At 46.7% G+C, this 27,533-nt stretch overlaps 1 protein-coding gene across 3 annotated transcripts in view; it reads left to right on the forward strand.

Annotated features, from left to right (window-relative positions):
- Positions 1–27,533, forward strand: part of hhip (hedgehog interacting protein) — a 162,114-nt gene that overhangs the window by 53,434 nt on the left and 81,147 nt on the right. For 2 of the 3 annotated variants that reach the window (XM_086011072.1, XM_086011062.1), the window contains exons 7-9: positions 4,519–4,662; positions 12,045–12,166; positions 12,426–12,549. In XM_086011072.1, coding sequence (XP_085867198.1) covers positions 4,519–4,662; positions 12,045–12,166; positions 12,426–12,549 — 390 coding nt within the window. The remainder of the gene's footprint in view (positions 1–4,518; positions 4,663–12,044; positions 12,167–12,425; positions 12,550–27,533) is intronic. The other variant, XM_086011080.1, reaches the window with a different exon arrangement.

Below are 27,533 nucleotides of genomic sequence, written 5' to 3' on the forward strand. Positions count from 1 at the left end.
AAAGGGGCAGCGACTGCATGGTACATAATTGGTTAAGGGGCAGAAAGTAGCAGTGAGGGGGTGTTTTTCAGACTGGAGGGAAGTGTGCAGTGGTGGCCCCCAGGGGTTGGTGTTGGGACTAATGCTCTTTTTGATATATATTAATGACCTGGAATTGGTTTTCAAGGCATACTTTTCAGATGTCAAGAAACTCGGAAATGTAGTAAACAGTGAGGAGGATAATAACAGACTTAAGGATGACATAGACAGACTGTTGAAATGGGCAGATACATGGCAGATGAATTTTAATGCAAAGAAGTATGAAATTATTTATTTTGGTAGGAAAAATGAGGAGAGGCAACATAAACTAAATAGTACAATTTCAAAGGGGATGCAGGAACAGAGAGACCTGGGATGTACGTACGCAAGTCCTTGAAGGTGGCAGGATAAGTTGAGAAAGCTGTTAAAAAAGCATATAGGATTTTTGGCTTTATTAATAGAGGCATGGGGGGAATTTTAACCCCCAAAAATGGGCAAGTGTGGGTCGAGTGGGAGGTTAAAGTGTTAAAACTCTGAATCCTGGCCCCAACCCACCCACTTCTGGTTTTAACAGAGGTGGGTCGGGGGGCGGGCAACCAACCCGCTCCAAGGAGGCAGGTTGGCAATTTAAATATTATAATGAGGCTGCGTGCCTCAGCCTCATTATAATCCACAATTTCAAATTTAACTCTGGCTGGCCAGGTTCCCAGACCTCCGGAAACCCGCCAGCTGCAGGGAGACGAGGACTGCTGGATCCAGGAGTAAGTGCCTTTCCACTAACCTGCTGGATGCAGTGTACCTGCCTCATCAACCCCCCGCAATCGGACACCCCCTCTGACCCTTCTGATCTCCCACGGGGCATCTGACCATCTGACCTCGCCCCCAGCAGCCTCTGATCTCCGACCTTCCCCCCCCCCCCCCCCCCCTCGCCCCAGGCTTCCGATCCCTCAGGACTTTGTTTTCCAATGCTCTAACCCGGCCTCTGATCTCTCCCTCCCTCCCTCCTCTCCACTCACCGGCTGCAGCCTTGTGCCAAAGGCCTACCTGCCCGACAGCCAACCAGCCTCTCAATCTGGCTGGCTGCAGCCAGGAAACAGAGAAAAAAAATGTTAACCAGGTCCTGCTGTTAAATTCGGTAGGGCCTGAGGGAAACCTGTTCTTCCAGGTTTCCCGACCTCAATCCAGTAACCCCTCCCCACCTCCGAGTAAAAAAACAGCCCATAGAATACAAAAGCAAGGAAGTTATGCTAAACCTTTATAAAGCACTGGAGGATTGTGGCCAGTTCTGGGCACCACACTTTAGGAAGGTGCAGAGGAGATTTACTGGAATGGTACCAGGGATGAGAGACTTCAGTTACATAGAGAGACAAGGGAAACTGGGATTGTTCTCCTTGGAGCAGAGTAGGTTAAGGGGAGATTTGATAGTGGTGTTCAAAATCCTGAAGGATTTTGATAGAGCAAATCAGGAGAAACTGTTTCTAGTGGCAAAAGGTTCGGTAACCAGAAGACACAGATTTAAGGTAATTGGCAAAAGAACCAAAGGCAACATGAGGAAAAACATTATTACACGAGTTGTTATGATCTGGAATGCACTGCCTGAAAGGGTGGTGGAAGCCGATTTTTTAATAATTTTCAAAAGGGAATTGGATAAATACTTGAAAAAGAAAAATGTCCTGGGCATAAGGAAAGAGCAAGGGAGTGGGACTAATTAGATAGCTCTTTCAAAAAGCCGGCACAGGAAAGATGGGCCGAATGGACTCCTTCTGTGCTGTAACATTCTTTGATTCTAAGAGATAAGTGACATATCTAATCGTTGCACAAATGAATTAATTCCCTGTAATCTGAACACCTGCATTTAGTTAGCTGCCTCCTTAACTCCTTATTGCTATAGAAAATTGTAATATATTGTAAGGAGAAATGGTTAACATTACAGCAAAGGAGTGACCATTGGGACTTTGTAGAACCGGACTTCAGGGAGGGAATGGGATTGCAGTTGGTAGCAGTTCAGTTGGTAAATATCAGCATGGCTCAGTTAGCCAAAGTTGCCTAAATCAGAAGGTTGAGAGTTTAAACCCCACTTCAGGACTGGACCACATAATCTAGACCAACACAACAGCAAAGTACTGAGGCGTGATGCATTGTCACAGCACTTTTAGATGAGATGTCCAACGAAGGCCCTGTCTGACAGTTGAAATCCATGGCACTATTCAGAGTTGCACAGGGAGTTCTCTTCGTGCTCTAGTCAACATTCCTCCCTCAGCCAACACTACAAACTAGTCATTCATCTCACTTGCTGTTTGTGGTGCGTGGTTGTGTACAATTTAGTTGACATGTATGCCTACACAACAGTGAGTCCATTTCAAAAGTAATTAGTTGGTAGTGAAGCACTTTGGGATATCTTGAGAATGTGATAAGGCACTATATAAATGCAAGGTCTTTCCCAGTATCTCCCAGTGAGAGTGTAAAACTTTTTCAGCTAGCTCAAAATAATGAGGTTGCACTTTGAAACATAGGAAGGATTTAATAATATTCCTAGGCAAACCAGTTAGCACAGGCTGGAGGAGAGTTGAAACAGAGCGCATAGCCTAGAACTAGACCACATGGGAATGTGGGTGTGTATAATTACCACTTGAGTGCATGGGAACTGATGTTGACTCAAACATTTAACAGTAATTAACACTTATTAATTATGTCATTAACACTTACCAGACACACACCCTCTTAACTTTTCCCTCCGGAGAAGAACCAGATAACTTTCCAAGAAATCTGCTGCAGACCACCACGACACCACCAGAGAGTAGAAGCTCCCATGCAATATTTACTTGGTACAATTATTTTTCTCAGTGGTAGATGCATACCAGCCCAAATCAACTAGCCCTCCAATTTTCTCTTACCCTGTGGAGAACCACCTCACCTGGACTAGGCACTTCTTCATAGGACCCTGATTAAAATTGTAAATCCACAAGTGTGTGGAATTGTGTGCTGCAAAACATCCTTTTATCCCTCTGCATTTTTACAAAGCAATTTGTTTAAGGAAGAAGTACATTCAAATGAGAGATCTCCACATATGGCCTAAATACTACTGCTTGACAAACTACCTCAACTGATGATGTATTTGTCCTTCCACGACAAAGCAGCCCACTCGATTGGCACACCATCCACCACCTTAAACATTCACTCCCTCCACCACCGGCGCACCGTGGCTGCAGTGTGTACCATCTACAAGATGCACTGCAGCAACTCACCAAGGCTTCTTCGATGGCACCTCCCAAACCCACGACCTCTACCACCTGGAAGGACAAAGGCAGCAGGCGCATGGGAGCACCACCACCTCCAAGTTCCCCGCCAAGTCTCACACCATCCTGACTTGAAATATATCGACGTTCCTTCATTGTCGCTGGAGGAGTACCTTCACCACAGGGACTGCAGCACTGTGGGAGTACCTTCACCACAGGGACTGCAGCACTGTGGGAGTACCTTCACCACAGGGACTGCAGCACTGTGGAGGTACCTTCACCACATGGACTGCAGCACTGTGGGAGTACCTTCACCACAGGGACTGCAGCACTGTGGGAGTACCTTCACCACAGGGACTGCAGCACTGTGGGAGTACCTTCACCACAGGGACTGCAGCACTGTGGGAGTACCTTCACCACAGGGATTGCAGCACTGTGGGAGTACCTTCACCACAGGGACTGCAGCACTGTGGGGGTACCTTCACCACAGGGACTGCAGCACTGTGGGGGTACCTTCACCACACGGACTGCAGCACTGTGGGAGTACCTTCACCACACAGACTGCAGCACTGTGGGGGTACCTTCACCACACAGACTGCAGCACTGTGGGGGTACCTTCACCACAGGGACTGCAGCACTGTGGGGGTACCTTCACCACACAGACTGCAGCACTGTGAGGGTACCTTCACCACACGGACTGCAGCACTGTGGGAGTACCTTCACCACAGGGACTGCAGCACTGTGGGAGTACCTTCACCACAGGGACTGCAGCACTGTGGGAGTACCTTCACCACACGGACTGCAGCACTGTGGGAGTACCTTCACCACAGGGACTGCAGCAATGTGGGGGTACCTTCACCACACGGACTGCAGCACTGTGGGGGTACCTTCACCACACAGACTGCAGCACTGTGGGGGTACCTTCACCACACGGACTGCAGCACTGTGGGAGTACCTTCACCACAGGGACTGCAGCACTGTGGGGGTACCTTCACCACACAGACTGCAGCACTGTGAGGGTACCTTCACCACACGGACTGCAGCACTGTGGGAGTACCTTCACCACACGGACAGCAGCGGTTCAAGAAGTTGGATCACCACCACCTTCTCAAGGGCAATTCGGGATGGGCAATAAATGCCAGCCTTGCCAGTGACGCCCACATCATAAAAATGAATTTAAAAAAATTCAACGCATATTACTGTTCATCCTTGTTTATTAGATTCCTGTAATTTTTTTCTAATACTTGCCCTTTAATCTTTTCAGCGATTTTACAGGCTCTGTGCTTCGAATTGATGTAGATACTGACTCCTGCAATGCACCTTATGCTATACCCAGAAGCAATCCCTACTTTAATAGCACCAATCAACCACCAGAAATATTTGCACATGGACTTCATAATCCAGGCAGGTAAGTGTGCTTAAAGATTCTGTAGATAAACTCAAATCACAGTTGTTAAAATAGAGGCAGCAGTTTTTGCTTCATTTGTTACAAAGTCAAGTGTCAATTGGCACAAATTCATCGGCACTCAACAAATAAAAGGACGGAGTAAACAAGATTCAACTCGAATCTAAAAATACAGTGCCATGCACACGTTTTGCAAATCTATTGATTACTTGCACCATATAGAGGAAGGGTTGATCAGGTAAGTGGCCATGTTCTTAATGTACTTCATGTTTTTGAGATCCAGCACAAATGTTGTGTTCCCATAGTCATGATATATTGGTGGGGAGCTGGAAATCAGAGCCGTAAAATAATAGATATTGGAGAGTGAGTTACAAGACTATAATCCATTTGAGTGGATTGAGGTTATATCATAAATTTCCAGAGCAATTTCCAAAGGTCATTTGAATGCCATGCTGTAGCTTATAATTCACTCTATTAGAAGTAGTATTAGTAGTAGTATTAAAACAAAAGCAAAATACTGTGGATACTGGAAATCTGAAATAAAAACAGAAAATGCTGGAAACACTCAGCAGGTTAAGGCAGCATCTTTAGCGAGAGAAACAGGGTAAACATTTCAGTTTGATGACATTTCATCAAAGCTTGAAAGGTCATTGACCTGAAGCGTTAACTCTGTTTCTCTCTCCACAGATGCTGCCTGACCTGCTGAGTATTTCCAGCATTTTCTGTTTTTATTACCAGTATTAAATGCTGTTTCCTTTGTTAATATTCGTTCATGGGATCTGGGCGTTGCTGGCAAGGCCAGCATTTATTGCTCATCCCTAATTGCCCTTGAGAAGGTGGTGGTGAGCTGCCTTGAACCGCTGCAGTCCGTGTAGTGAAGGTACTCCCACAGTGCTTTTAGGGAGGGAGTTCCAGGATTTTGACCCAGTGACAATGAAGGAACGGCGATATACTTCCAAGTCAAGATGGTGTGTAACTTGGAGGTGGTGGTGTTCCCATGCGCCTGCTGCCCTTGTCCTTCTAGGTGGAAGAGGTCGCAGGTTTGGGAGGTGCTGCCGAAGAAGCCTTGGCGAGTTGCTGCAGTGCATCTTATAGATGGTACACACTGCAGCCACGGTACGCCGGTGGTGGAGGGAGTGAATGTTTAAGGTGGTGGATGGGGTGCCAATCAAGCGGGCTGCTTTGTCTTGGATGTGTCAAGTTTCTTGAGTGTTGTTGGAGCTGTACTCATCCAGGCAAGTGGAGAGTATTCCATCACATTCCTGACTTGTGCCTTGTAGATGGTGGAAAGGCTTTGGGGAGTCAGGAGGTGAGGCACTCACCGAGGAACACCCAGACTCTGACCTGCTCTTGTTGCCACAATTTTTATGTGGCTGGTCCAGTTAAGTTTCTGGTCAATGGTGACCCCCAGGATATTGATGGTGGGGGATTCAGCGATGGTAATGCCATTGAATATCAAGGGGTGGTGGTTAGACGCTCGCTTGTTGGAGATAGTCATTGCCTGGCACTTGTATGGCATGAATGTTACCTGCCACTTATCAGCCCAAGCCTGAATGTCGTCCAGGTCTTGTTGCATGCGGGCATGGACTGCTTCATTATCAGAGGAGTTGCGAATGGCACTGAACAGTGTGTAATCATCAGCGAACATCCCCACTTCTGACCTTTATGATGGAGGGAAGACCATTGATGAAGCAGCTGAAAATGGTTGGGCCTAGGACACTGCCCTGACAACCTCCTGCAGCGATGTCCTGGGGCTGTGATGATTGACCTCCAACCACCACAACCATCTTCCTTTGTGCTAGGTATGACTCCAGCCAGTGGAGAGTTTTCCTCCCAGTTCCCATTGATTTCAGTTTTACTAGGGCTCCTTGATGCCACACTCGGTCAACTGCTGCCTTGATACCAAGGGCAGTTACTCTCACCTCACCCCTGGAATTCAGCTCTTTTGTCCATGTTTGGACCAAGGCTGTATTGAGGTCTGGAGCCGAGTGGTCCTGGCGGAACCCAAACTGGGCATCAGTGAGCAGGTTATTGGTGAGTAAGTGCTGCTTGATAGTACTGTTGATGACACCTTCCATCACTTGTTGATGATTAAGAGTAGACTGATGGGGCGGTAATTGGCCGCATTAGATTTGTCCTTTTTGTGGACAGGACATATGTGGGTAGTTTTCCACATTGTCGGATATATGCCAGTGTTATAGCTGTCCTGGAACAACTTGGCTAGAGGCGCGGCTAGTTCTGGAGCACAAGTCTTCGGTACGACAGCCGGGATGTTGTCGGGGCCCATAGCCTTTGCTGTATCCAGTGCGCTCAGCCGTTTCTTGATATCACGTGGAGTTAATCGAATTGGCTGAAGACTGGCTTCTGTGGTGGTGGGGACCTCAGGAGGAAGCTGATATGTATCATCCACTCGGCACTTCTGGCTGAAGACGGTTGCAAATGCTTCAGCTTTGTCTTTTGCACTCGCATGCTGGGCTCCACCATCATTGGCTCCACCATGTTTTTATTACCGGTATTAGATGCTGTTTCATTAACTATGTCAAAAGGTATGAGGGCAGAGTCACTGATCCTGCTTTCTGAGTGAGGAAGTGCATTCAAAGGGGGCGTGGGTAAGGAATAGAGCTACAACTTTGCAGTGGTGATTCTTCAACCCGCACTTCCTTTGAGCACAACTACCTGCTGAATGTATTCTATAATTTGAAGTATGTTTCTTCAGTTTTAACTAGACTGATGTAAGCTTGCAGTGTGGTCTCAATGCCTTTAATTGTAATCATGGGATTCTGAGAATGGTGTTACCCCCCTTTTATAATGTAGTCACTGAAGGACTGTACTACCATGTCACCAACAGAAGATCTTTTGACAGTAGATTACAGGGTTAATAATTTTTTTTAAACAGTATAAATGACAAATCTGGACCAAATTATTGATAGGATCTAAAGCAGTAGAAAATACAGACAGTGTATTTAATAACAATACATTGTTTTGTTTCCCACCTAAATACCCTTCCGTTCACTTGACAAACTGTGCAGCACTCCAATTGTAATTCCACATTAATCCTATGGACTTACCTACACAAATACAAATCCTTACTATTCACCTCAGGCTGGGGCTCACTTTAAATGCTACATGGTGTCCAGTGGCCTGTTTTTATACAATGCGAGCCAATTGTAAAAGCATGAAATCATCTTTGAAATTGAGAGCGGTCGTACCTGAGCTGTCTTGTTCTTGGACATTAACCCCCCTCACCCCCCCTGCCCATTAGTGGCTGCTTTCCTGACTGTGAACAAAACTCTGCTTCCTCTGGGACGTCGACGTCTGGTTCCATTTAGGTCTTATACAAGGATGAAGCTAGGAGGGAAAGAAAGAAAGCAAGCGCTCTGATACATTTTGTTTCTAAGTTACTAAAGTTCTTGCCTATATTATGGACAGTTATGAGCATGCACTCCCCAAGTCAATCGTGTGAACCTTATTTGACTTCAGGCTGTAAGGAGTGGTGCATAGCAATCAGTCCTGGGGTAGTCCTTTTTATAGTTTTACTGCAGGGCTTATAAGGTTTCCTTGTGTTGTGGAGCCTGTTCCAGTCACCTTTTACATATCCTTTTTTGAATGCACTGCCCAGTAAGGCACTGTGCAATAAAGCAGTCTTGCAGTAAATGACACTGTAGCATAATGTTTTCACGGGTCCTGTGAGTTGCTGTTCATCTGATTTTAATGGTAAGAGTTTATTCAATAATGACAACACAAACAAACAAATAGGAGAGAGAGCTACTCCCACATAACAAATATAAAGGGCTGGATTTTGCTACGGGGGCGGGTTGGAGGTGGGAAACCCACATTCGGGCTTGTTGTCCCGCCTCCATGGAGATGTGGCCAACCCACTGGATTTTCCTCTGATTGACCTTGTTGAGCCCGCCCTGTGGGCTCAGCAGGCCAACTAAGGGCCACCCGGCAACAGGTGACGTCAGAGATTGACATTTCATCTGTCAAAAGCTTTTGGCAGATGAAATATCAGTGTTTAACAGCTGTTTGAAGCTGTCAAGCACTGAAAAACTGCTAATTCAGCCTCAGTCCTTTCTCAGGATAACTTTAAAATCATTTTGCTGCAGAAACCAAGAAGCTGATTTTTTTTTTTAAATCGGAGCTTCTGTGGTTCTTGCAGCCGACTCCCGACACCGGAATGCAGGACTCCTGTAAAGGTAAGTAAAAGTAAGTTAAACTTATTTAAACACTTTAAACACTTGCAAAACACTTACCTTTGCACTCCTGCACCCCTCACTCACCTGAACACTGGGCATCTCGACCCCTCCAAGACCTCAGACCCACGTCCCGCCTCGAAAACTTTTCGTGGTTTGGAGCTGTCGGGAAGCCCACAAACCAGCAATAAAAATCGCGAATAGGCAAAAAACTACCTGTTAACTACCTGTTAACAGGCAGTTTAATTGCCTTTAATCCCTTCCCGCCTCTGGGAGTCGGGTTCCAGCACTTGTCGGCAACCCGACTCCTATGAAATTGACATGGAGGCGGGTTGGAGGCGGGATGGGGTCGGGACCCCCGGATCTCTGATTTTTATCGCCCGCACGCCTCCAACCCGACTCCAGGGGCTTAGGAAAATCCAGCCCAAAATGTTTATACAGTCTGGAAAGGTGCCAGCTTTGGTTCCCTAGTCTGTACAGAGTAAGCTAATGTCAGTGAGGAATCTGGTTGGTGCAGTATAGTTGACCAGAGCATCCCTAGGCCTGAAAGGGGGACATCAGCTAGGATTCCTATTGCTGGCAACAGCGTGTTTGCAGACTTTGGGTGCGGACAGGATTGGTCTTGTGCTGTCCTCCATAATCATATACCTGCTTGCTAGTCAATAACAATTTGCATTTATATAGTGCCTTTAACTTTGAAAAGCATCCCAAGCTGTTTTACAAAAGTGTAATCAGATAAAAATGGATGCCAAAAGCAAAGGAGATATTAGGGGTGATTAAATGCTTGGTCACAAAATTGGGTTTTAAGGAGGGTCTTTCAGGAGGAAAAAGAGGTGGAGAGGTTCAGGAAATCCACAGCATAGGGCCGAGATGGCTGAAGGTACGGTCACCAATGGCTGGGCAAGGGGAATGCACAAGAGGCCAGAGTTGGAGGAACGCAGAGTTCTTGGAGGATTGTAGGACTCGAGGAGATTACAGAGGTAAGGAGGGATGTAGCCATGAAGGGATTTAAATACAAATATGAGAATATTAAATTTGTGGTGCTGGGGGTCTGGGAGCCAATGTAGGTCACTAAGCACAGGGGTGATGGGTGAGCGGGAATCGGTGCGTGATCGGATACAGGCAACAGAGTTTTGCATGAGCTGAAATTTATAGAGGGTGGAGGCTGGGAGATTGGCCACAAGAGCATAGGGTTAGGCGACAAAGGCACGAATGAGGGCTTCAGCAGCAGAAGTGAAAGTAGGCAGTCTCTGTGATGGAGAGGATATGGGGTCAGAAGCTCAGCTCGGGTTCAAATCGGGTGCTGAGGTTGCGAACAGTCTGATTCAACCTGAGACACTGGCCGGAGAGGGGTGGAACTAGTGACAAGGGTATGGAGTTAGGTGTGGGGCCGAAAACGATGGCTTCAGTCTTCCCAACGTTTAGCTGGAGGAAATTGCAGTTTATCCAGGACTGGATGCTGGGCTAACAGTCTGACAGCAGAGATGCAGTGGAGGGGTCGATGCCCACAACTGAAGAATGGCTACTTGGGTGAATTGTGGAGGATTGCCACTAGCTATCTCCCAACAATAAGCAGTTTTAGAAGAGGATTGAAGAAAATTGGATTTGCTATTTGCTATAGTGCAGACATAGGAAAAAGCTTCAAAAAAAAAGCTTGAAGATAAATGAATGATTGATTGTGTCCTTTGTGTTGAGATTTAACCAAATTTTTTTCAATTTAAAAATAAATTCTCCATCCCTCTTCACCTTCCTTACAAAAGGATAGAAAGAGGAAGAGGCCCTTTTTCTTTATTTTGGATTGTGATTCTTCAAATTAATAACCATAGGTTGAGATTAAAATGAATGAGCCCTTGTCCCAGCAGCTTGGTTAACTCAGCAGGTCAGATGACAGATTTTTTTTTCCCTAAACTTGGATTTTGTTAAAAGATTGTTCCATGGTTTGGAACGATCGCACCTTTTTAAGCATTCTGATCTTGCACCAAAACTAACTACATTGAAATTAAGAAAAATATATGTACATACAGTATTTGAAAAGTATTTATTGTTTTATCCCCTTTCCCACTCTTGGTCTTGCTGTGGCACTGTCCCAACCAGGCTGGTGGGCCTGCAACCTGCTCCTCATCCTCTGCCAATATTGTAGTCTAACTGGCCAGTATGACTTCCCATCTGATTTTTTTCACCCTCCCTGAAGCACCTGGCATCTTGCGCCTCCCAACAACCTCATGATGGAGTTTGGCAACTTACCAGCTGCCCAGAAACTGCATTCTCCTGCACTGTGGTACAGTAATTTGGTACTTTGAAGCATTGTAGCATCATGTTACCACAGAGTGAGAGAAATGCATCTTCTTTTATTCCCTAAAGTCCAGGAAATAAAGAGTGATTGGATTAGGAAAGGAAACATTAGTGTATTGGATCCATTTGCACTTATGGGAATTTGGATGAAAGCCAGAACTATTTTTTAATTTTTAATTTCACATTGAGAGAGATTTTATTTTTCGCCATTCTTCCACGCTGAAAACAGTATCAACAGATTTCAATTTAATGTCAGAAAAGGAGGTGGGGCTAGCTAAATGAGGTAATTCCCCCAAAATCCTGCTGGTTTCTCCACCTCAGCAACCAGTGCAAATTGTGCCAGGGTATCACTCCGAGGAATTGGGGCGCACAATTTCAGTTTTCTAACAGCAATCATAAACTGGACCTTTCTCTTCAGAAGTCCTGAGATCTTTGGCAAGAACCCACAACAAGATAAAAAAGTGCCACTCTGAAGTTTCTAGTGCTATTCTCTTTATGCAAATGACCCTATTCCCCACACCCAACAACACCCGAGATTTGGGACAGGGCCATGCTGGAGAAGACTAGTGGCCAGAAGTCCCACATCACTGCACTTTGGCAGCAGAGCAGGCTCGAGCAACTTTAGGCCTGATAACTACCCCCATGTTGTCATAGAATTAGCAAAAAGTCTGATAATGTCTGAAAACATTTAAGTAAAATGTCAACGTATCTAAAGAGGAGAAAATGGTGAATAGTCCTGAAGTATTGAATTATTCAATGCATCATTGTTTACACCAGTGTCTGTTGGTAGTACAGTATTTTAATGGCTTGCATTGCTAAAACTTATATAATCTGTAAGGTGCATTTTGATGTATTTCTTCCCTCAGTGACCCTCTTTAGTAATATATTGATTTTATGTAGGTGCGCAGTGGATCAGCATCTCATAGACTCTAATGGCAATGTGACCATCCTTTGTTCAGAGTCAAATACTTGGAATAAATCATCGGGAAGAATAATCAAGATAACAAGGGGAAAAGATTATGGTAATTGTGAATCTCAATGCATGCTTGTTGGTGCATATATTTTTGTTTTGAACAGCTGCACTTATAAATATGACCTGCATTTTTAGGAAAATAGTTAAAGTTGATAAAGAGGCTATGTTATTGTGACTAAAATTTCAAACAATTCATCTCTCCCCAACATTCCATGTATAATGCAAGTAAAGCAAATGTATTCCTAATCTGTTACATTTAGCTAACATTTCCTGTCAGAAATGAATGCTAATGTTATTTTTGTTTGCAGAAACAGAACCTCCAGTGGTTGAATTCAAATCTTCTAGTCACAGCCCTTTAGTGGGTGGCTTTATATACAGAGGATGCCAATCTAGAAGACTTTTTGGAAGCTATATCTTCGGAGACCGAAATGGGTATGTTTGCAAAATTTCCATAAAGCTGTCCACCCAATAATTTGGTGCTTGTTTGCTACTGTATTAAACACTGCATACAAAAAAAATCAATTTAGTCATGTTTTCTGAGGATTCGCTAGGTTGCATGACACAATGGCCTAGAAATTCAGTTGTTTGCGCCAGCCGCTAGCGCCTTAGGAGGAGGAGATGTGGGGTGCTAGGCGGCTAGCGGCCGGGCGCGGCGCGATCTGCGCCTCTCCCCAACTTCAGTAAAGATTTAGCGGTGGCGCAAAGCCTTTGCGTGCGCTCAGCTGCGCGCGCAGATCCTGACGTCATTTCATCGTGCAACGCCCTTTGTGCGCCCCAAACCGGAAATTCAGTGGCGCCGGCCTATTGTGCACCTGGCGCCCCTAGCAACTGGTAGAGGGGAACGGTTCCCAGTCGCTGCGGGGCGCGGGGGGCGCTAATTAAAGGGCACTCCTCCTGCAGTAGAAATGGCAGCCATTTTGCAACACTCCTTCTTTGTGAGAGACGGATCTTTGCAGAGAGACAAAGGTAGAGAGCTTTCTGGTTTGGCTCAACACTCGCACAGGTACTTGTGGCTTCAGGCCACAGCTTTGCACTTGTCTTTAACTTCAGAGCCATAGCATTGATTGGAAACCTATAATGGGGGCTGCAATGGGTGCAAACGTTGGCCTTCTCCATTGCATTCAAAGGGCTCAGAGACGCCGTGAGAGAGTGGCAGTCATGGCCAGAGGGAGAAGGGGCAACAGGCGTCTGCTAAGGAGGCCTTACCCACCCAGGGTATACCGCCAGCAGTTCTCATATCTGAACATGTCTGACGAGCAGTGTGTTCGGAGGCTGCGATTCCGAAGGGTGGTGGTCACTGAGATCTGCCACCTGCTTCGCGGAGATCTGCAGCCACAGCTGAGGAGCAGGACGTCTCTGTCGGTGGCAGTGAAGGTGACGGTGTCTCAACTTCTATGCCACCGGCTCCTTCCAATCCGCTGCTGGGGACATTTCCAACATCTCCCAGTTTGCCGTACATTGCTGCATCCGCCAGGTGACCAATGCCCTTTTCAGAAGGAGACGTCAGTTCATCTCCTTCTCCATGGCCCTTGTCAAGCAGCAACAGCGTGCAATGGGCTTTGCAGCATTAGCGGGCTTCCCCATGGTGCAGGGCGCCATTGACTGCACGCATGTGGCTTTGCGGGCACCTCTAGAGCATGCCGAGGATTACCGCAACCGGAAGGGCTACCATTCGCTCAACGTGCAGTTGGTGTGTGACTACAGGCAGATCATCCTAGCTGTCAATGCCCGCTTTCCAGGCAGCAGCCACGATGCCTTCATCCTGCGCCAGACTTCTGTGGCAGACATGTTCCAGGCCCAGCCTCACCCACGAGGATGGCTTCTCGGGGACAAAGGCTATCCTTTGTGCACCTGGCTGATGACCCCGCTCCCTGCGCCCAGCACCCCTGCTGAAGAGGGATACAATGACAGCCATCAAGCAACCAGGAACCTCATTGAGCAAACAATCGGCGTCCTGAAGCAACGGTTCCGCTGTCTGGATCGTTCCGGAGGAGCCCTACAGTACTCGCCTGAGCGAGTCTCCCATTTCGTGGTCGTGTGCTGCATGCTGCACAACCTGGCTATCCGCAGGACTCAGCCACTGCCACCAGACATTGGAGGACCACCAGAGGAGGAGGAGGAGGAGGAGGACCAGCACAGGAGCGAGGCAGAAAGTGCAAGGGCCGCCCGTCGGCGGCTTATTGAACGTCGGTTCTAGGCCCCCTCTCAGGGAATGGCTTGTGCCAATGGCACAAGATGAATGTAGCCGCTCCACAAGCCCTCAGTCGAGCAGGGCAACCAGGACTTCCAAAAGAAAGCATGGACTGTGCGATTTAAGAACATTTATTACTTTGATACCTCTGTGCCCTTCCCACATAACAAACTAATGGAGAGAAGCCCCCCCCCCCCCCCCAAAAACACAAATACACCAGTCTCGGCCTTTCAAAAAAACAAATCCACCCTCCCCCTTTAAGAGCTCACCGGCGCCAGAGTGTCCGCTGTCAATCAGCAGCTCGCCGCACCTGCGCTGCGCCCGCCCTCGGGGGTTTCGCCCCGGGCCGCCGGCTTAGCGCCTAATGATAGTCGTGCATCGCCTGTTTTAGCGCAGCAGCAACCTCTTGGGGCGATGCCACTGAATATCGGCGAAGGTGGCGCGAAGTTGCGCCGGGCGCAAACTTTAGCGGCCGCCCGGCTGTAGCGCCCCAAACGTGGCTATACTGAATTTCTAGGCCAATATATCCTTCAGGAAGAATATATTGTCCTTGGAGGGAGTGCAGCGCAGATTCACCTGAATTATACCAGGGCTAAAAGGGTTAAATTATGAGGACAGGCTGCATAGACTAGGCTTGTATTCCCTTGAGTATAGAAGATCAAGGGGTGATCTAATTCAGGTGTTTAAGATGATTAAAGGAATTGATGGGGTAGCTAGAGAGAAAATATTTCCTCTGGTGTGGGAGTCGAGAACAAGGTGGTATAACCTTAAATTTAGAGCTAGGCCATTCGGAGGTGATGTCAGGAAGCACTTCTTTGCACAAAGGGTAGTGGAAATCTGGAACCTCAAAAAGCTGTTGAAGCTAGGTCAATTGAAAGATTCAAAACTGAGATAGATTTTTGTTAGGTAAGGCCATTAAGGGATACAGAATAAAGGCGGGTAAATGGAGTTAAGATACAGAACAACCATGATCTAATTTAATGGTGAAACAGGCTCGAGGGACTGAAAGGCCTACTTCTAGAAACATAGAAGATAGGAGCAGGAGTAGGCCATTTGGCCCTTCGAGCCTGCTCCGCCATTCAATGAGATTCGCGGTAGAGGTGACAGATGGCCGTTGCATTCTCCAATGCAACAACCATCTAATTTCTGCAAAAGAAAGAGGTTTGATGAGGTCATCAAACTACAGAGAATGTCACTGTTTGACAGCTTCACAGAGCTGTCAAACAATGACAATTCATCTGTCAAAAATTTTTGACAGATGAAACGTCATATGTTGACGTTCTCTGCAACCGGCTTTCCCTTAAGTGGCCTGCTAAGCCCGCTGGGTGGGCTTAATGAGGTCAATCAAGTGTAAATAGCATGGGTTGGCCAGAAGTCGATGGAGGGGGGACTAAAACCCGACAAGTGGGAGTCCCGCCTCCAAAAGCTCCACATTGGCAAAATCACCCCCCATAGTTGGAATAGAACTTAACAAAAGGCATCCATACAGTGTCAAGCAGCAATAACAAAGCAAATGGAATATTGGGATATATTGCCAAATTAGTTGAGTCCAAGACATCAGTATTCATGCTATCATGGTCGGGCCACACATGGAGTACTGGTTATCCCAACATAAGAGGGCTATCAACATCCTGGAGGCAATGCAGAAGAGAGCAACAAGGGAAATCCCTGGTGTAATCAGATGTACTTGTGAAGAATGATTTGATATGCGAAGGTTATCAGCCTCAAAATGAGACTTCTCAAATGGCCTTATAGATGTATATAAGATGCTCCTATGGATAGTGAAACTATGCCAAGGCAGTAGGAAATGGAGGCACAGGTTCAGGAATGTGAAGGAAAAATTTAGGACAAATATCAGGAAGTATTTCTTTACACAATGGATGACTAACAAATGGAATAGGCTGCCAGGAAGGTTGTTTCAGGATGTTGGACTAATTTTAAGAAACATCTAAATGTCATAATAGGCCAATGTTCGGGTTAGTATTCTGGAAGGATGGGATTTGATTTTGTCCATTTTGGTTAAATTCAATTGGCAAACTTAACATAAACTGGTGTTGGGACCCTATTTGCCCATTCCAGTTTCAATACAAAGTAGTTAAATTCACACAGGGCACCATACTGTGGCAGATAGGGTTGTGGCCAAAGAGGAGGCATATTCTTAGTTGAGATAGAACTTGCCGAATAGGATGTTCAAACAGTGTCAAGCAGCAATAACAACTCCTAGCTCTAACTCACCACCACCTTGCTCAACCCCTCCACTGCCTCTAATTTGTCACTCTGCTTGTCCAACATCCAGTATTGGATAAGCAGAAATATCCTCCAACTAAATATAGGCAAGACCAAAGCCATTGGCCAGAATTTTAATCGGGAAGCGGGTTCAGCCTCAGACAGTGACCAGGGAGAGGGATGGAGTCGGTGGTTAGGGGGCAGAATTTGTGGCGGGGGCCCGAAGACAATGGGGGGAATTTTAACCCAAAAAACAGGTGGGTTGGGGTCGGGTGGGAAGTTTAAGTGTTAAAAATCTGAATCCTGATCAGAACCCATCTTCAACCCTCCTTTCCCCCCCCCTCCCCCCTTTCCAGTTTTAATGGGGGCGGACAGCCAACCTGCTCCCTGGAGGTGGGTCGCCCATTTATTTAAATATTATACTGAGGCTGGCGTGCTTCAAATTTAACCACCATTTTAAATTTAACTGTGGCTGATCAGTTTTGCAGGCCTCGTGAACCCCGCCAGCTAATGGAAGGTGAGGACTGCTGGATCAAGGAAGTAAGTGCCTTTACACTTACCACCTGGATCCAGCGTCCCTGCCTAACCCACCCCCCACCATGAGGCTTCCAATTTCCCCCCCGCCCTTGACCTCCGATTGCCTTCCCGGCCCCCTTGATGTTGTCTGCCTCCCCCCATTCTCCTCCGGCCCCCTGATGATGTCTGCCTCCCCCCCATTCTCCTCCGGCCTCCTGATGTTGTCTGCCTCCCCCCATTCTCCTCCGGCCCCCTGATGATGTCTGCCTCCCCCCATTCTCCTCCGGCCTCCTGATGATGTCTGCCTCCCCCCATTCTCCTCCGGCCCCCTTGATGTTGTCTGCCTCCCCCCATTCTCCTCCGGCCCCCTGATGATGTCTGCCTCCCCCCATTCTCCTCCGGCCTCCTGATGATGTCTGCCTCCCCCCATTCTCCTCCGGCCCCCTGATGATGTCTGCCTCCCCCCATTCTCCTCCGGCCCCCTGATGATGTCTGCCTCCCCCCATTCTCCTCCGGCCCCCTGATGTTGTCTGCCTCCCCCCATTCTCCTCCGGCCCCCTGATGTTGTCTGCCTCCCCCCATTCTCCTCCGGCCCCCTGATGTTGTCTGCCTCCCCCCATTCTCCTCCGGCCCCCTGATGATGTCTGCCTCCCCCCATTCTCCTCCGGCCCCCTGATGTTGTCTGCCTCCCCCCATTCTCCTCCGGCCCCCTGATGTTGTCTGCCTCCCCCCATTCTCCTCCGGCCCCCTGATGTTGTCTGCCTCCCCCCATTCTCCTCCGGCCCGCATGTGATGAGCCCCCGGCCCCCCGATCATGCTTCAGCCACCCCCCCCTTCAACCCCGATCATGCTCCGCCCCCTGATCATGCTCCCCTTTCTCCCGGGTTTCCTGACCATTTCCGAGCCTCCCTCGCTCCGAACCTGCCATAGGATTCAAATTAAGGCCCATGTGTCTGAAATTTTGTAAACTCCTCATCGGAGACATCTTTATTGAATGCCTTCTGAAACGCCATATACACCACATCTCTTGCATTCCCTTTGTCAGTACAATCAGTCACTTTTTTCAAAAAAATTAAGTTTATCTAACATGACTTGCCTTTAACTAATCCATGCTGGCTGTCCTTAATTATCCCACGCATCTTTAAATGCTCACTAATTTGATCTAACTTAAGAAACATGAAAACTACATAGAGAATTTATAATTAATATAGTAACAATCGAAAATGTGGTTGTATTATCTAGTTTTATACTGGATCCAAGAATACTTCATGGCAAGCTGTTGATTACAACATTTATTCCACTCAAAACCAAGAGTTTTAAGTTTCCATGCACCTGTGGTGCTCCTAACTTACTTGGTCCTGCACACTTGTATGTCAGATTCCATTTTCTTTAGCTTACCAACAAATTATAAGCAAAAACAGATATTTGTCAGTGGGTTTAAGTGGGTAAACATGTTGAAATTACTAATATATGACATCATCTAAATCTCCTCACTTGGACTGATGTAAAATTGAAATTCAAGGGTCCTGATCACTGTTCAAACTATTTGAGCCCGGCTTTTTTGATTTGTGGTATCATCTGAACATCTTAATTGGATTGAAGCCTCATTCCCAGGTTTTTTGTTTTTGTTATGTATCAGTTCTACTCCCCTTAAAGATTCTGAATCATTTTTAACATTAATTTGAACTAGTTAAATCCATGTATGCAGTGTTATACCTGAATTTCCTCCTGTGCATCATAGTAAGATGCAGTTGATGTTTTGCTGGTCTTCAGCATAACTAAGAATATTGAGAAGACACTGAGTGAAATTCCTCTTGTAATGAAACATATAGAGAATATATGGGTTCAAGTTTAGTTCTCTCGATCTAGTGGGAACAGGACAATAGCACCATGAAAATCACAGGGGTACATTTACTACTCTGTTCCCACCCGCCACCATTTTCCTGGGGGCCTCTGCATGGGTGCCTGTTTCAGGCAGGAGCTGAATTCTAATATGCTAATCAGGGTCCTATGATGTACATGGGACCCTGATGCAATTTTAAGGTATCAACGGGCAGAGTAAGCATCATGTACACTCTCCCCATTAGTACCAGATGTCGAGCAGTCTAACCAGAGGCCCTTAAAGGGACCACAGCAGGCCACTTCAAAACCAGGTACGTTTCTGTTTTAAAGATTTCTGTGGGGCCAAATGCTCCTTTCTGGTCTGTCCGCCCCGGGGTTTGCCCCACTCTCCTTGCAGATAAAACTTTATTGACCCAACCTTTCATTTCTGTATTGCCGAAAAATGGAAGTAGTCAAAAGCACATTTTGTAGCAGGAATGAATTTAGAAATTTCTCGCGGGGTAAGCGAGAATTGATGATGAGATATATTCTTTTTTCTAGGTGGATGTGAGAGCAACTTTGAAAAATTAGATTTTTGAATCTTTGGTGTATTTATTAGCCTTTTGGAGCTCAGAGTAATTGAGTGAAAGTGTAACTTTAGTGGGTAGAAATTATTTTTGGTGGTGTTTTTATACAAACGTTTAAGACCCTCATACCAAATTTCTCACTCCACTATTTTAAGCGAGGGACTAATATATTTAAAATAAGCACACTAATGCCTCTATTAAAATAGTGGAGAGGAAATTGAAACGCTGTGATAAGTGTTGGTATGAAAACATCTACCAACAGTAATTTTTACCCTTAAAACTGCAATTTAAAATAATTGCAACAACTTGTATATAAATTAAAGAAATGAAAGCACTAATGCAGAAATCATGGTTGGTTTGCAAAATTAAAAGGGCTACAGTAGCAGCTGTGTTATGCAGTAATAAGAGATGTGGCAAGCTGAACTGTTTCAAATCAAAACCTCATGAGGGAATCGCTCACTGAAAAACATACCAGACAATTTACAGAATGATTCACTCATTTTGGTTAAAATATATGCATCAGAGTCTAAAGCAAAAAGGAACCTCGCTGTGCTTAAATGTTGACAGTATTTCACTCCAAATAAGGACAAACCCAACATTATCATTTTCATTTGCTTTCCCATTCTCAGGAAATATAAATTCCTAGAGTATGCTAAAATTAACAATGCCTGTGAGCAGGGCAAAAGATCTGTCATGTTGTGACATCCACAAATTTCTCTTATTACCACATTAGTGCGATCTTGCTTAAAAAGTTTTGGGGGCAGATGGTTGTCCGTGAGTTACGTTTCCAAACTCACGGGCAAAGAGGAAGAGCGAGCACAGATTCATCACGTGTAGCATGCACTGTCATCTGGCTCAATGTGCAGGGTCAATGGCTGAACAGATGGACAGCACAGTAAAAGGCAAGAAAAGCCAGCCTGGAAAGCATTGGGGTAGAACAAGCAATACAAGTGGAGGAGAGAGACATTGGAGTAAATTTTCATCTTCACCGCCTGGGTGGTAATCAGGCATAGCAGATTGCAAACCCATTATAGAACCCCTCCGAAATCAATGGAATGAAGATCAACGGCTTTAATGCCAGTGGGTGATCCACTCCGCTGGATTACCGCCCAGACGGTGAAGGCAAAAATTTACCGCCTTAACACAGCAAAATCTGAAAGATGCCACAACATTTTTCATGTCAACAAATCACTTGCCCTATCCAAGAGCTGTATATTGCCTAACCATTAGAAACATTCGGCTGTTCTTTATAAACCAAGGTGAAGTGTTACCTTCACACTGACGGACTCTACACCAGTTGCCTGAACATATCATGAATTGTCAGGAGACCATTTTTTTGGACTAATAATCCAGAGAATGTGAGATCAAATCCCACGATTGAAGTTTGAGAATTTGAGTTCAGTTTAAATAAAATAAATAAAAAGCCGATACCAGTAAAAGTTATCATGAAGCTGTTGAGTGTCATAAAAACCCAACTGGTTCACTAATGTCAGTGGGTCTGCGGGGGTGAGAGGGGTCGAAAAGGCCGCTGTGGAGGTGAGTGATGGATGCAATTGTGGAGAGGTAAGTATGAGAGGTGAGTGTAAAGTGTTAGAAAAAGTTTACTTACCTTTGCTTCTTCCTGCAGGCTTCAACCTTTGGGGATCCGGAGGTGCCTCATCTCAACGGCAGAGATGACAGATGCAGCAGCCATCTGATTTCTGCTGAGGAAAGAGGTTTTGGTGAGTCTTTGTGCAAGGGCTCACCTTAGAACAGAGATTGTCAGTGTCTGACAGCTTCTCAAAGCTGTCAAACTCTGGCAATTCAGCTGTCAAAAATTTTCAACAGGAAACGTCACGCTGACGTCCTCTGTCACCGGCTTTCCCTTAAGGCGGGCTTAACAAGGTCAATCAAGGGAAAATAGCATGAGTTGGCCGGACATCTTTGGGGGCGGGACTGAAACCCGACAACCAGAAGTCGCACCCCCATTGACAAAATCCAGCCCTAAGTGCTGCTGGATAGCACTGTCGATGACACCTTCCATTACTTTGCTGATGATTGAGAGTAGACTGATAGGCCGTAATTGACCAATTGGATTTGTCCTGCTTTTTGTGGACAGGACATACCTGGGCAGTTTTCCACATTGTCGAGTAGATGCCAGTGTTGTAGCTGTACTGCAAAAGCTTGGCTAGTTCTGGAGCACAAGTCTTCAGCACGGCAGCCGGGATGTTGTCGGGGGCCCATAGCCTTTGATGTATCCAATGCACTCAGCCATTTCTTGTGGTGGGGACCTCGGGAAGAGGCCGAGATGGATCATCCACTCTGCACTTCTGGCTGAAAATGATTGCAAACGCTTCAGTCTTGTTTTTTGCACTTATATGCTGGGCTCCACCATCATTGAGGATGGGGATGTTCGTGGAGCCTCCTCCCATTAGTTGTTTAATTGTTCACCACCATTCACGACTGGATGTGGCAGGACTGCAGAGCTTTGATCTGATCTGTTGGTTGTGGGATCGCCTAGCTCTGTCTATAGCATGCTGTTTCTGCTTTTTAGCATGCATGTAGTCCTGTGTTGCAGCTTCCCCAGGTTGGCGCCTCATTTTTAGGTATGCCTGGTGCTGCTCTCGGCATGCTCTTCTGCACTTCTGATTGGACCAGGGTTGGTCCTCTGACTTGATGGTAGTGGTAGAGTGAGGGATATGCTGGGCCGTGAGGTTACAGATTGTGGTTGAATACAATTCTCCTGCTGCTGATGGCCCACAGTGCCTCATGGATGCCCAGTTTTGAGCTGCGAGATCTGTTCTGAATCTATCCCATTTAGCGCGGTGGTAGTGTCACACAACACGATGGAGGGTGTCCTCAGTGTGAAAGCAGACTTTGTTTCCACAAGGACTGTGCGGTGGTCATGGCTACCAATACTGTCATGGACAGATGCATCTGCGACAGGTAGATTGGTGAGGACGAGGTCAAGTAGATTTCCCCCTTGTGTTGGTTCTCTCACCACCTTCCGCAGGCCCAGTCTGGCAGCTATGTCCTTCAGTGCTCAGTCAGTAGTGGTGCTAACGAGCCACTCTTGGTGATGGACATTGAAGTTCCCCACCCAGAATACATTGTGCCCTTGCTACTCTCGGTACTACTTCCAAGTGGTTTTGAACATGGAGGGGTATGGATTCATCAGCTGAGGGAGGGCTGTAGGTGGTAATCAGCAGGAGGTTCCCTTGCCCATGCCTGACCTGAAGGCATGAAACTTCATGGGGTCCAAAGTCAATGTTGAGGACTCCCAGGGCCACTCCCTCCCAACTGTATACCACTGTGCTGCCACCTCTGGCGGGTCTGTCCTGCCAGTGGGACAGGAGATACCCAGGGATGGTAATGGAGGAGTCTGGGACATTGGCTGAAAGGTATGATTCTGTGAGTATGACTATGTCAGGCTGTTGCCATCGGTTTTCACCAGTCTTTTGTCACATACAATATTGTGCTACCATAAATGATACCTTCAATGTACGCACCAATATGCATGCCAGGCATGTTTGGTGCTGTTGTCTCTCTGTGTCTCTTGCAAAACACATGGTATCTGCTTTTATGCCAGATAGGATTTCAACCCTCTCTGCAGAAAATTCCTCCACATTAAAGCTGATAATTCTGAGCGACGTCTTTGTTGAGATCCTGAAGAGGGCCATTTATGCCGATATTTGTGCCTGCATCTTCTATTGCAATGGGAGATTAACGGGGATGGGGGGGTGAATAGAACTATAAACATTATGGCCCCAGCGGGGAGGGTGTGTGGGAGACAGAAAACGGCAAGGTCAGAGACGCAAAGGTGGTGCCGAGCTTAACGACAGTGCCTGAATATCATTTTTCTGTGCCGGCCGGCAGCCAGTAAAATTGACAGCCTGGCCAATGGCTGGAAGGGAAGACCAGCAGCAGGAGTGCACAACTGGGGACCCATGGGAATGGTCCCCAGCAATCATGGCGGGGGGGGGGGGGGGGTGGTAAGGTCGGCAACCGGGGCTTGGGGAGGGAGAGAGGTCTTCGGGGCTGGTGGGAGAGGGGTCTTCGGGGCTGGTGGGAGAGGGGTCTTCGGGGCTGGTGGGAGAGGGGTCTTCGGGGCTGGTGGGAGAGGGGTCTTCGGGGCTGGTGGGAGAGGGGTCTTCGGGGCTGGTGGGAGAGGGGTCTTCGGGGCTGGTGGGGGAGAGGTCATCGGGGCTGGAGGTTGGGGGGGGGGATGGTCGGTGTTTGTGGCAGGGGGAAGAGAGCGGCCATGATCGGCACCGGGGGGGTGGGGGCTGCGAAAGCTTCCTTGAGGGGCCGGGGGGCACTCCTGCTCCTCCTGGCCCACAAGGAGTGTTGTAAAAGGCACTTACCTTGTGGAGCCGGCAGCTCCTGCCTCCCTTTCACTGTCTGAATTCCCAACCGCTGGGAAACCCGTGCGGCAGCAGTGAATTTTAAATCAGGCCCCCAATTGTACTGTGGGACCCCAATTTAAATATGTTAATGAAGTGTCCCACCTCTCTAAGGGGACACTCAAACACCATGATATCCCCTGCCATAAAAAAGGTGTGGCGTGTTGGGGGAACGCGTTCCCCATATTTAAGTCTTTAACCACCCATCCAACCCTCTTCCGCCCGTCGTGGGGGATTAGTAACGAGGCTTGTACCTATAAGTTAGATACGTGATACATTAATTCATTAAATTTGCTGTATTACAGGCAATCTAAAAATCACTGTCATATTTAGGTTACAGCAGGATTATGGAAAACATGAGAAACTGTACTCCAGATCTGAAACTACCCTTGAGCAATGCCTTGGGAGATAATCATTTCTTGAGGTTATCAAGTTGAGGACTGTCTATATTGGATAATAGAGCAATTTCAACATTTTGGCATTCCCAAGTCTCAACCTAGAAGTCCAAGGCCAATTGTCCCTTAACCCAAACTGGAGAAGAGCACTCCCATTGTACCATTGCAATTTTGTTTCCTTCCCCACATAATTATTCTTATGGCTTCTCTGACTGATATTGCAAATTTAGTTCCAATTAATGCCAAATTATGGATAGTATTGTACTGTGAGCTTTTAGCTTCCTTACAACTGGATTCAGACTGACCAACTTTATTTGAAGTAAGACCTTTTACAGCCAGAAAAGAAAAGCCTTTCATCAAACTACTCCGTCAGTTTCAAACCCAGGTACCAGACGTGAAATGGCAATACTCACATGGAATGTGCACCTAGAACCAACTGCTTTCATTATTTTCTCCTTAGCTTGAATTTATGTATCTTCTGGCTTGAATCGTGGAGGGAAGGTAATTTTCATCTTTACTGTCAGGGCAGCATCCTGATAGAGTAGATTGCTCACTCATTGTAGAACCCACCCAATTTTTATTTCATTGAAATCAATGGGATGAAAATTGGGCAAATTCTACAACGGGTAGGCAATTTATTCCACCAGATTACTGCCCAAGCGGTGAAGGTGAAAATTATCCAAATGATTCAACTCCCCACCACTACCTGCAGTCTTGTGGGTAACTTGGTTAGGGAGTGGAGTTACACCTTCTATAGATTCAGACTCTTTCTCTCAGTTGTTGAGTCCATTGGATAAAATAATGTTTGCTTTATGTTCCATTGTACTTCTTTTGGGTTATATGGTTGGAAATGTCATGCGTTTTGCTTTCACAACTCCACTCAGTTTTCCAAGCATGTGCTCTTTAAGTTGTAACAGTCATGCAAGGGGTCTGTGAGTCTTAACTTTGTTTATACTTGCAGCTTTGTGCCAGTATAAAAGTGGTATTGATCTCATAACTATAATGTTGCCAATGTAAACGCTTAGGAGTTATAAAAACTGCTCTGAATGTGTTAGAAAAACTTACCACCCAAGAGTTGGCTTTTGGATGGCTTCAACCCAGTATTGTGTAGGTGAGAACACCTGTGAAACTGAAATTGGCATAAATTTCTCATGATTTTCAGCAGCCCTTGCGACCGTGTTCTAATGCAATTGGCAGTTAGACAAAATGGGTTGTAATGGCCTTTAATAGTTGCAGTGCACCAGTGAAATTTAAGATACAGTTAAACACATCTGATCCAAATTATTATGTTTATTCTTGCAATTACAGATACATTTTTCCAATGTATTTTATGATTACTATGGCAATGCACTTTATGATTTGAGCCTCAGGAGATGACATCTTAGATATGCATTCGTATTTAGAAACAAACATGTGTAAACACAGCTGAAAGAGGATGGCATGTAAAGTAAAATCCAATTTTTAAAAATTCATTCCTGGGATGTGGGCGTTGCTGGCAAGGCCAGCATTTATTGCCCATCCCTAATTGCCCTTGAGAAGGTGGTGGTGAGCCATCTTCTTGAACCGCTGCAGTCCATGTGGCGAAGGTACTCCCACAGTGCTGTTAGGGAGTGAGTTCCAGGATTTTTGACCCAGCGACGATGAAGGATCAGTGATATACTTTCAAGTCAGCATGGTGTGTGACTTGGAGGGGAACTTGGAGGTGGTGGTGTTCCCATGCGCCTGCTGCCCTTTTCCTTCTAGGTGGAAGAGGTCGCGGGTTTGGGAGGTACTGTCGAAGATGCCTTGGCGAGTTGCTGCAGTGCATCTTATAGATGGTACACACTGCAGCCACGGTACGCCGGTGGTGGAGGGAGTGAATGTTTAATGGGGTGCCAATCAAGCGGGCTGCTTTGTCCTGGATGGTGTCGAGCATCCTGAGTGGTGTTGGAGCTGCACTCATCCACGCAAGTGGAGAGTATTCCATTACACCCCTTACTTGTGCCTTGCAGATGGTGGAAAGGCTTTGGGGAGTCAGGAGGTGAGACACTCGCCGCAGAATTCCTAGCCACTGACCTGCTCTTGTTGCCACAGTATTTATGTGGCTGGTCCAGTTAAGTTTATGGTCAATGGTGACCCCCAGGATATTGATGGTGGGGGATTCGGCAATGGCTATGCCGTTGAATGTCAAGGGGCGGTGGTTAGACTCTCGCTTGTTGGAGATAGTCATTGCCTGGCACTTGTGCGGTGCAAATGTTACCTGCCACTTATCAGCCCAAGCCTGAACGCCATCCAGGTCTTGTTGCGGGCATGGACTGCTTAATTATCTGAGGATTTGTGAATGACACTGAACACTGCGCAGTCATCAGCGAACATCCCCATTTCTGACCTTATGTTGGAGGGAAGATCATTGATGAAGCAGCTGAAGATGATTGGGCCTAGGACACTTCCCTGAGGAACTCCTGCAGCAATGTCCTGGGCTGTGGTGATTGACCTCCAACCACCACAACCATCTTCCTTTGTGCTAGGTATGACTCCAGCCAGTGGAGAGTTTTCCCCCCGATTCCCATTGACTTCAGTTTTACTAGGGCTCCTTGATGCCACACTCGGTCAAATGCTGCCTTGATGCCAAGGGCAATCACTCTCACCTCACCTCTGGAATTCACCTCCTTTGTCCATGTTTGGACCAAGGCTGTAATGAGGTCGGAAGCCGAGTGGTCTTGGCGGAACCCAAACTGGGCGGCAGTGAGCAGGTTATTGGTGAGTAAGGGCCGCTTCATGGCACTGCCAATGACACCTTCCATCACTTTGCTGATGATTGAGAGTAGGCTGATGGGGTGGTAATTGGCCAGATTGGATTTGTCCTTTTTGTGGACAGGACATACCTGGTCATTTTTCCATATTGTAGGATAGATGCCAGCGTTGTAGCTGTACTGGAGCAGTTTGGCTAGAGGCGTGGCTAGTTCTGGAGCACGACAGCCAAGATGTTGTCGGGGCCCATAGCCTTTGCTGTATCCAGCGCACTCAGCCATTTCTTTATCACGTGGAGTGAATCAAATTGGCTGAAGACTGGCTTCTGTGATGGAGGGGACCTCAGGAGGAGGCCAATATGAATCATCCACTCGGCACTTCTGGCTGAAGATGGTTGTAAACGCTTCAGCCTTGTCATTTGCACTCGTGTGTTGGGCTCCACCATCATTGAGGATGGGGATATTCATGGAGCCTCCTCCTCCCATTAGTAGTTTAATGGCCCCCCACCATTCACGACTGGATGTGGCAGGACTGCAGAGCTTTCATCTGATCCGTTGATTGTGGATCG

Source organism: Somniosus microcephalus, chromosome 2 (genome assembly GCF_052327205.1).
Source record: "Somniosus microcephalus isolate GS21.2 chromosome 2, FLI_Smic_1.0, whole genome shotgun sequence".
NCBI classification, from domain to species: Eukaryota; Metazoa; Chordata; class Chondrichthyes; order Squaliformes; family Somniosidae; genus Somniosus; species Somniosus microcephalus.